Here is a 10,807-nt window from a genome sequence, read left to right as displayed (position 1 = left end):
CCACAAGTCAGCCTCACTTTTCACCCTACTGCGGTGAAACAGGCAGGCCCCCAGTGCTGCAGAAATGCTTCAGACACATTCATTCTCATTCTTTTGTGCCTTCGGGCATATCAGGTAAAACCTATTGCACATTCTCCAGTCTGTCAGTGCCCAAGCCGCTCCATCCTGTTTCACTCACTTGTGGATATCAGCACCTCTGATCGCTAACGCATAATAGAATCCTGTGGTTCAAGGAGATGACATCTCGGTTACACCATTTCACTGTGAAATAATTCGTTTATTGCACATCTCCACATAATAAAATATAAAATAACATTACAAAGACGTTTATGCCTTTAAAACAAAGTACAAAAGGGTTTCCAGTGCAGCGACTGCATCCGGACCATAAGGTTTCGCCATTCAGACCCGTCATTTAACATACATCATGGTATGCATGAGCAAATTCAGGATTGGCTACGCTTTGCTTTAGTCAATAAATATTATTATTAGTCTCCTTTCGTTTCCCTACCCAGCCTGCCATACCCTCCCAGGACCCACAATCTATCATGATTATTTTGGTTCTGCAAGAAGTTTGCCGCCATTAAAAAGTGCATATCATCGTACAGGGTGCTTATCTAAACTATATAAAGGTCAACTATTGCATGTTTAAAATACCTTTTCCCATTCACTTACCAAAACTTAGTCTTTGGAAATTGAGCTCTGGTTAATACATTCCTTGAAGTATAAAACAAACCTTTCTAGGAAGCCTTAAGATGACATTCCTTTTAAGAGTATGCCTTTGTAACTTTCAGCGAACATGATCCCTTTTAGTGCTTCTCCTGGTATGGCCAGTTAACTTGTTTGATGAGATCCTACAGTATGCAAAGGAGTTCAGGAGGTAACCCTATTGGGTTTGTTTCACCACTTCCTTAGCATTGAAGATTATTCATCCTGGTGACTGTGTCACAGCTGTTACAGTCCTGGAAGAGTACTTGGATAGTGCTATTTCATTCTTCCAGTGACCTTCTTTGGTAAATAGCACTCCATCATTCCCTTAGGGCCTAGTTTAGGTCTTATTCGATGTTCTAAGAACTTTCATTGCTCTTGCTCTGTCGTTTTACAAGGATCTCATCTGGCCATTGAACTAACATTTTACAAAGATATCAAATGGGCATTAGCACTCTTTCATTCTCTATGGACCTACATTGGATCTTACTTTATGGTCCTTACTGAGTCATTCTATAATTACCACAATTGGCCATTATGATATTGTTCCTCAAGAATCTTCACTTGCCCATAGTCTACAGTTTGACAACTTTGTCAATTCACTCTCACTCTGTACTACAAGGACCTCCATTGGACATTGAACTGTCATTCTATAGAGAACTCCAATGGCTATTAGCACTCTTTCATTCTCCAAGGACCTATATTAGTCCTTACTCAATCGTCCTTACTGGAACTTAACACAAGATCCTCCAATGGCAGATAGTCTATCATTCTACAGTGACATCCACAGGTCAATATGCTTTCGTTCTTGAGCAATCTTCATTTGCCCATAGCCTATAGTTTCCCAGCCTTTCCTTGACCTTTACTCTGTCTAGTTGCATGGGATTTCAGTTACTCTTAGCTTGTTTGCCTCCAAGCAATTTCATTGGCACATACCCTATTCTATCAAGATGGTCACATGTATATTCCTTGTTATATAGCATCCTCAATTATAAATCAATTATCATAAAGTGCTTCGTGTACAGTGAGCTTTACTCCTAATACTTGCTTCCTTTTTTGTTGCTCAGTAAACATGGTTCAGGAAGGCGGCAACTGCCACTGGGTGTCTAGAGTGCACTCTAGCTTTGGAACTCAAATCACACTGTCCTCTCAAAGTCTTTTGGTACCAACTCTATTCTGAAGCAGCGTTGATCAACAGGGATTTGAGCTAGCCTAAATGTACTTCTGAACCCAGACACAAGGCTGTCAGTGTACCCCCTGAGATTCCATTCCACATATAAGGCATCTTTGGCATTAGCTACTTCAGGGGTTCTGTGGCCTTCATTTGCCACCCTCCGTCCCCTCTCGCCACTTCAGTAACATAGTGGTGTATTTGGCTAACACTCAATTCCAGCATCCGTTTGACATCATTCTTGCTGATTATTTGCAATGGCCGTCAGGAGACAAGAGGTATGCCTGATTTATTAACCCAGTTGAGCAGCTGCATCCCCTGCAGTGGCTCCCCAAAAACAGGTCCACATGTCCGACAGTGGCATGTCAGAGAATGTCTACCGCCAAGAGCATTAAGTTCAAGAGACACATAGGCAGACAAACATCTTAAAGTGTCTCAGAGTCTAATACAGATTTTATGTGGCAGCATTAAACATTTTAATCTCTGTTTGTTTCATTTGACCTGTCTGCCGATAAAGCAAGGTCAACCATCTTCTCTTTCTCTCTGCTGCAAAAGGCTTAAGTCATCAAGGGGCAGGTAGACGTCTTCAGCTGCACCCACATGCCTCCACAATCATGTTGGGGATATCCATCTTGACAATGTTGTGGTTCTTGTCATAGTACAGCATGGATAGCGGTCTGTGTTTGGTGGGCACGCAGCATGAGTTGGTGGACGTGTTAATGTTGTTGGCTTTGATGAGGTTGAGGACGGTGGTGTGGAAGGAGGCTGCCATACCAGGAGCACCTGCAAGGTGCATGGGGCAGAGACCCATGCAGTAGTTGATCTGGTAGCCATCTGGCTTAATGATCCAGTCATTCCAGCCAATGTCTTTGAAGTCCACGTAGTAGTCCTTGCGGCAGCAAAGCTTTGAGTTCTTGTCACAGGTAAGGCTACGCTTTGCCATGTGATGCTCTGTTTCCCTCACCCTGGCCTGGGCCACTAGAAATGGCTGATGAGCCTCGCTGGCATTGAGCCCTGGGCACTGTCTTTCCCCGCAATCCAGCTCCAGCTGCAATGTCCTTCCCTCCTGGTCGAAAAAGGCCTGAAGGGTGGGTGTAAGAGGAAAGGTGTGCCAGCCACCCCATGTCACATCCAGCTGTCTCTTGGACACTAGGCTTCGCTCTTGGCCTGAGTGGCTAAGGTACACCTGGGCAGTAAGGTTGAGTGGGCCACCTCGCTGAGACTTGAAGTAGAGCCAGAGGTGTGAATGGAGGATGTGCACGTCTTGTGTTCGGTCACGGGTGAATTGGAAGTTCATTTTGGTTTTGGCGGCATTTGAGAAATCTGCAAAAGGAGAAACAGGGAACAATTACTACACTCTAATTTCTAAAGCAGTATCACATAGAATACTAGATACAAAATGGCTATCTTTGTGGAGACCACAATTACTGAAGGAGTATAGCTTCTCAACTGCATTGTACCGAACCAATCAGACTTAATGCCCACTGGTGGGTAATTTCAAAAGCTGGCACTCGTGGACAGTATGTGTAGTTTGGAGTAGTGGGTAGTGAAACCGGAAAGCTGGCTACGGTGGGCACCTCAACTGAGGAGCAGCCTCTCTTGGGCAGCATAAAATGCTGGCAGTGGTGAGCAGGGTAAGAAGTGTAATAAGCTTGCGTGGATGGCAGTGTGACTGTGGAACTGGCTTTGGTAGGCAGGTTGAGAAGCCAGCCCGGTCTGTCACTATGGGTACTTTGCCCAGGTGGGTAACGGGATTGGGAAGCTGGCAAAGCAAGTGTGAGAAGCTAGAACTGGTCGGCAGGTGAGAGGCTGATGCTGGGTGGGGGCAGTGTGAGAAGGGTTCACTGGTGGCAGTGTGACTCAGGAGTTGCAACTGATAGGCAGTATGAGATCTTGTAGGTGGTGGGCATGTTGAGAGGCTGGCAATGGTGTGACAAACAAACTGACACTGACAAGCAGTGTGAGAAGCTTGCCATGGTTGTCGGTGCAGGTATCTTGCACTGGTGGATACCTTGAATGTGGAGCTGGCACCGGCAGGCAGCATGAGAAGGTGGCACTGGGGGGCGAGTGAAAGCCTGGTGTGAAGTGTGAGACGTTTTCATTGGTGGCATTGTGAATGAGGAGATCGCACTGCCAAGTAGTGTGAGAACCTTGAGCTTTCAGGGAGTATGAGAAACTGACACCGGTGGTCAGCGTGAAAAGCTGCCACTGGTAGGAGTGCAACTATAGCGCTAGCTCTTCTGTACTCTCCACCCAGCACCTCTCACCAGATTGAGACATTAAAAATCTTCCCAAAGCCTAATAGCAATTAATTCTACAGTGTGCCCTACTTAAAGCCACAGACCCACTCATAAGACCGTAACTCTGTTCAGCAGTGATATATTACTGCCCTTACTGCCCCATGTTTTAAGGGCCCAGTTCTGCGGGGTTTGTTCTTTCTTCTGTTTATAAACTTTACCTCTAATGTGCAGTCAGGCCGGTTGGTACGAGGAACTGGCATCACCGAATAAGGGGTATTTTGGTGCCCTGTCCCCTAGCAGTGGGTTCACATTTGAGGCTTCTAAAATGTACAATTTACTAATGATTTCATCCTTCTCCTGTCCCAGCTCACCATTAACCAGAGATTAAATGCAATTAAATAATTTATAGAGCGTGCTAAAAACCATGGGCAGTTTGGCGCTAAAACCGCAGCCGCTAGAAGGAGGCGCAACAGAAAAAGAAGGGACATGAAGAAATGAAAAATGAGGCTGTAAACAGACAGTTTTTAGAGCCTTCCTAGATTGGATGTGACTAGTTAATGACTTAATACATACTGTAAAGAATTCCAAGACTTTGCAGCCACCAAAGAGACGCGCCTGCTGCCCCTTCTGTGGCGTGCCACCTTAGGAACAGCGGTGTTTTTACTGTCCGAAGAACGGGGTGGTTGGGTACATTACCACTGAGATTTTATATAACCCGGGCCTGTACTGTGTAGGGCTTTGTGTACTACACAGAGACTTTTAAAAGCACTAGGTTTCCTGAGACAACGTGCAATTTAGTTTTTTTTTTTTTTAAACGTCAGGAGAGGGGCTGGCGTTGGAATCCCAGGCATTGCTACTCCGGTGGATAGGGTAAGGTCTGTTGGCCAGTTTGCCCTTAGGAATGGGAAACCCCTAACCCGTTCATACATTGTACGCTGAAAGGTATAAAGACAAAACTGATATGTGTCGTTATCAAATCATGAGGTTTAACAGAATGATTTAATAACGAGACATATCAGTTGTGTCTTTAATACCTTTCTGAAGCTTATTAAGTGACTATTGATTTATATTCCAGTATAATGCATTAAAATAATCAATACGAGAGGAGATCAGTGCTAGGACAACCTGTTTCTGCATAGAAGTAGTAATAAAAGGAAATATTTTCTGTAGAATTCAGATAACATAGAAACATGAAGAAGTAACCTGAATGATCTGGGCGGCAAGGGTAAGCTTGTTGTCATAGATTACTCCACGATTCTTACCTGCATGGCAGGGAACGTAGCACATCGAACTTACTAGCTCGCCACCTTGGCATCCAAAAAGATGTCTTGTTACCAAACAGGAGAACTTCAGTCTTATCTACATTTAATTTAAGACTGCTTTCTTTAATCCAAAATCCTAATTCACGCATTTAATTATGGAAATCGGATGCAACTTTTTTCTGTACTGGAAATCGATACTATAATTTGGGTGTCCTTTCTGTCAGGTACCACAGAGAAACCAAGTAATCGGATCAAATGAGCAAGGGGGGAGACCTAGCGTTTGAACAACGCGGGGCTAAGAGAACATCCTTGTGGCACTCCACAATGGAGGGAATAAGGTTTGGAGATAAATTGTTGATGTTCTATGAGCCAGAATTCAGCTCAGTTGGTTGAGCATCTGCTGCCAAGCTGTGTGTCATGCAAGTCTCATGTCCGAGCCCCATTAAGACAGCTTACTGACTGATTATGGTACACTTTTATGGCTAACTCTTCCCTTTTAGGATCTCTACGCGCGGGTCTGCTCAGAGACCGACTTAGTGGACTCCTATAGCTTGCACTACCCGAATAAGTTCTTTAACGCACCTGTCAAACTAAGAATACGTTTCACTGTGTGGTTGCAGGAGAAGGGGCGGGGCCATTGCGAGCGTGGCTTCGGATCTCTTCTACTACCTAAACAGCCACATTTGCAGTGAAGCCACAACTCAGTAATTGCAGCTGCACTATATGAATGTACAATACATATATCCACTTGTGCAATACCGCTTTCTGTCATTCGATGGGACATTTGCATCAGAACTGGTGTGTTGGTTCTGTAATGGGCAGTAAGGAAGTGTGAGGATGTTTCACGTGTCATTAAGAAGTTACCCTACCCTAAGCCTTTCAGTAACCACGAAGATAACTTTCACCGAGCCCTGGGGGATCAGAATTTGGCAACTCGGTTTCATATTTTCATCTATCTGGGGTCAGTAACCACAGTACCTTTACGTTATGTCATAGTTTTTGTTTTTTTTTGCAGCAGACTCAGTTCCGTATGATGCATTCTAAACTGACCCTTAGACGAATCTGACATGGTTTGCGTGGCTCGCATTCTGTCATGCTTATTATAGGTATATTTTCACTGAAAAGTCGATAGGGTTGGGACAGTCGTGCACGTCAGACGTCGTTCACGAGTTCCATTGCTGAGCTCCTGGCAGCGGAATGAGAAGGCCTTAACTCTCTCGTTGTCCGCCGATAATGTATATTACTCTTGTGGTGTGAAATTACCAAAATTATGCTGTAACCCAAGTTTAAGTAATTATGGCAAAAAAATCCCATTGCAGGAGCACAGAACAACGAATTAAGAGAGAGTAAGAGGCTGTTGGCTACTGCTGTTCATGCCCAGTACCATTTAGTGCTGTTTTCTTAGCCAAAAATGCATCCTCTGGCCCATTTTGAAAGCGAAGGTGCATTTTGAACTAAGAAAATAGCACTAAATGCTGGATTATGCTTCTCACACAATTACGTATAATTACACAAGAGATATTTACATCAGTTACGAGCACCCCTACCTGGAACTCAGACCCCTCCTTTCATACACTGCTTAAAATCAGTCTGAAGGAGGGGTCTCAAGACGCATCTTTAGGGACCAGAAATATTTCTGGATGGGCAAGCGAAAGAACGAGTATGTATCATTTACTCTAACCAAACATCAGTAAATAGGGGGCTGGATATTTCTGACACCTGTGTCGCATGCTGACACCTTACATAACTCATATAACATACCATACAATTATATAACATAAAGTAAAAGCAAACATAACTTCATCGGATCTAGTACATAAGATCTAGCTGGTCTGCTACAGAAAGTGACTACAGTTCTACTCTTTATAGTTCATCTAGGATGGTTTGGTAAATGGGCACAATAGTTAAGAGTTGTATGAATTAGTAGCCCATCGCGGTCACTCACCTGACTCTGCAAAGCTGATGATTTCGTAGCCCTGCTCGTCCCGTCCATCCCCGGTCGACATGCCCAATAGCCCATCCAGGTTAGGCTTGCCCGGGTGTAGTCTCCGTAAAGCGTTGGCCACAGCAATGCGTGGTACCGGGTGGGTGATGTTAGGTCGCTCCTTCAAGTGCAGCTTGCTTAGAATCTGCTGCTTGGCTAGCTCTGTTAGGATGTGTCTCTCTGCCTCAGGTGCCAGAGTTGAGGGCACCCCACATGATGGGCACCCAGCCTTCTCCATGGCTACCACCTCTTCTGAATTTCCTGGCTCCTCTCCTCTTGTTGCGGCACCACGAGCAGTGGACAGTGTCACCAGCAGCGTCAGGCACAGCCACACCCCCTTGCACTGCCATACTTCATTAACTTGGTAAATGTAGCAGAATGCCATGGCCAACCAATGTACACCGATATTTTTTAATCAAGTTAAAACTATCAGTTAAAGATGAACAATAAGCTATTATGAGCCAAACAACAATTAATTCATGGAACTGTGAGAATAACTTATACTTTGGAATGGCAAAATGAGTTCTTGGGAATGGCACAATGAGTTCTTAGAAAAATGAGTCCTTCTTGGGAAAGGAACAATGACTTCCTGGGAATGGAACAATGACTTCTTATTAGGAATGGAACTATGAGTTTAAATGGGAAAGGGAACGATGGATACTCTCGCTAGGAATAGAACAAAGTTAATTCTTAGGGCAATAGAGTGATGTTTCCTGTTGAAATTCAACAATGAATTCGTTCAGGGTATCATGGCAACGGAAAAAGATGTTCTCATTGGGAATCGAACGAGGATTTCTCGCAGGCAACAGATGAATGAATTCTCATTCGGGATGGGTCAGTTAATACTTTCCGCTATAAATGGATCAGTTTTTCTTGGTAGTTGACTGATTCATTCCTATTGTTAGTAGGATGAAGATCTCTTACGCGCAGGAGACACGACGCAGGGTCCTCACGGGGGCCGTCCAAGTGTCCTGCTTTGGCCGAACTCGCTCCGCTCCTCCCAGGCTCCCTGATCTCCGGTCGCGACCTCCCCTGCAGCTGAGCCCCAGCACCGGGCACCAGCTTCCCTTAAATAAGCACAGGCCAGAGAACTTGAGCTGTCATGTGTCAGGCTGCAGTCGGATTTAAGAGCGGAGAATTAACCGGGAAGCACCGGGTGTATCACCAGCCCCAGACTAGTCTCGGAATATTCTTGATAAAAATGCACAGAATTAATTCAGGATGCTCCTGGGCTGTCGCCCCAAGTTTCAAATATCCTTTGTAGGGTGTCTCCAGTCTGGCTGAGGCTCGGTTGTACAAAGGAGTCCCTCTAACCGCCCAGGGCAAAGTGTGTGTCTCTTGTAGACTCACCCAGGTGCCCTCTTTATAGTGCCCAGCGCACTCCGTTGCCAGCGGTCCCTTTCCTCTGCCTGCCACCTAGGTCGTGTCCCAACACTTGTCCCCTCCCCCAACCACCCATCCGCCTTTCCCCCTCTCCGTGCAGCTGTGATTCCCGCTCTTTGTGAGCCCGCCTGCCAAAAGCTCACTCCGGCACGGGGGAGGGGCGGAGAGGGACTTGGTAAAACTGGGACAACCCGCCCCCCCCCCCCCCCCCCCCCCCTGACCTCCTTGGCGGAAGCAGGTACAGGTGTCTGGACAACGAAAAAAAAGTATGATGAAACTCCCACGGTGAAGTTGCATTTATTGTGTTCGCGGGCGCGCGCACACCAGGAGCCAGGTGTCCAACAGGGAATGCAAAGGTCAAAGTCCACCTTTTCCCTGCCAGACACTGCGATAGGAGTCCAAAGCGCCCTGCTGCTCATTTGTAATCCATTGCAGTCCTACAGCAGGCAAACCGGGTTTTGAAAGGACAGGTACTGCCCAAGACTGACCTCCTGCACTTCTTTCATTTTATACTGAAAGTACCTGCACTTTTCTCACCACTGCAGATGAGGGTACCCGCACATATGAGGAGCAAATAGGTACTGTGGATAGTACCAGCACTTCTGTATTTTTATTTAAAGCACTGCAGACAACTGATGCTTTCCAGCCTTCCAGTGCTCAGCTGTCATTAGACATGCAGCTAGCTGTTCCAGGGTTTTTGGGAAGACCTTTTTGGTTTTATTAAAGGCATGGAGGCTAGCATCATGCAGACAGCAGCCCTTAAAAGGTGACTACACAATACTTGTAAACGAAAGTCAATATTACGCAGCTCAGCGTCTGTATTAGTTCGGCAGTGAGCATCACAGAAAATGAGCATACTTCATATCAGCAGCAGAACCCATCCCGGATATAAATATCACATTCGCTTGATCGGCAAGAGAAGTTGTATGTAACAATATTATCTGTTCCACGAGGGTCGCGCAGGTCGAACCATGCACATATTCAGGGTGTCTCCAAGTCACCAGTATTTAAAGAGAGCAGTGCTTTAAATGAGCCGGTACTGTCCGGTACTGAGCACCGGCACTTTTTTATTTTGATAGAAAGAGTACCTGCACTTCTCAAGATAAACGTAATACTTTTCATTGGAGAGTACCGGCACTTTTCAGAAACAAGCAGATACTCTGATACAGATTACCTGCACTTCTATTTTTCCATTTCAAGCACTGGAGAGCACTTAAGTGGAAGGTGCAATAATAGTTGCAGTGGCGTCTTTAATAAAATCTTAATTTGCTTTCAAGAAGAGAATATGTATGGGATCTCATTGCAAGGTTCAGAAGCTATCATAATGCATGTTGAAAGCCTTGCAACATCTACAGCCGATTCATTCTGGAACAAGCGCTATAACCTCTGAGCTCCTTCTCCCATCGCATATATACAGAGACATCTTAGCACCCCTTCCTTGTATAATTACCTGTCTCTTCTGTGTCCAAGCATCCACATCTTACTAGATCTGCCAGTGCCGTATGTCCACAGCTGGTCTGGACTGACTGTAATCACTGGTAACTGCTTCACATCTGCTTCTCAATCCGTGAGCATCCTCTGAATCTCTGATTTGTGTGGGAAGGTGTCCTGGAGACACCCCTCACACAAACATAGGGATAATTGGGAAAGCAAGATAGAAATTAGAGTGTTTTTCCTCCAAAAAAGTTAAAAACATACTCGTGTGGTAATGCATTCTGATAGTGTCTTCCAGCGGACACAAGTTCAACAATCTTTTCTTTATACTTCTCACCTGTAGACACACTGTGCTAGTATGAATGTTGTTTTTGGTGTCTACTGGAATTCATTAGAAAGAATTCATTTCGAAGCCCATTTATTTCATGCTATTAGGAGTCACAACAGTGAAAAAGCACTTACTTCTCCAGTCTAACTTAAACGGTGGCAGAGGCTTGAGCAAATTGGTGGAATGGCGTATGACCGTCACCTCCCATTTACCTCAACCACTTTGTACATGTCTACACTCACATTTATTTTACTCTCCCCTCTGCCACTCTCTCATTTCGAAATCCTAAATACATAGCAC

At 45.1% G+C, this 10,807-nt stretch overlaps 1 protein-coding gene across 1 annotated transcript; it reads right to left on the bottom strand.

Annotated features, from left to right (window-relative positions):
* Positions 1 to 272: 272 nt before the first annotated feature.
* LOC138292286 (inhibin beta C chain-like) lies at positions 273 to 8,794 on the bottom strand. The gene is made up of 2 exons (XM_069230794.1): positions 7,324 to 8,794; positions 273 to 3,199 (listed from the first exon to the last, which is right to left on the bottom strand). The coding sequence occupies exons 1-2, from the start codon at positions 7,745 to 7,747 to the stop codon at positions 2,463 to 2,465; spliced, it is 1,161 nt and encodes a 386-aa protein (XP_069086895.1). The 5' UTR covers positions 7,748 to 8,794; the 3' UTR covers positions 273 to 2,462.
* Between the last annotated feature and the right edge of the window lie 2,013 nt (positions 8,795 to 10,807).

The sequence above is a fragment of the Pleurodeles waltl genome, chromosome 4_2 (genome assembly GCF_031143425.1).
Source record: "Pleurodeles waltl isolate 20211129_DDA chromosome 4_2, aPleWal1.hap1.20221129, whole genome shotgun sequence".
Lineage (NCBI taxonomy): Eukaryota > Metazoa > Chordata > Amphibia > Caudata > Salamandridae > Pleurodeles > Pleurodeles waltl.
This window is presented reverse-complemented; position numbering and strand designations above follow the sequence as displayed.

What these genes read in the sequence shown, in the direction of transcription:
- LOC138292286 (XM_069230794.1), bottom strand. Translation starts at nt 7,747, where the DNA reads ATGGCATTCTGCTACATTTACCAAGTTAATGAAGTATGGCAGTGCAAG. An exon ending in CATCAGCTTTGCAGAGTCAG is followed by an intron (nt 3,200 to 7,323) that starts GTGAGTGACCGC and finishes CTCCTTTTGCAG; the next exon opens with ATTTCTCAAATGCCGCCAAA.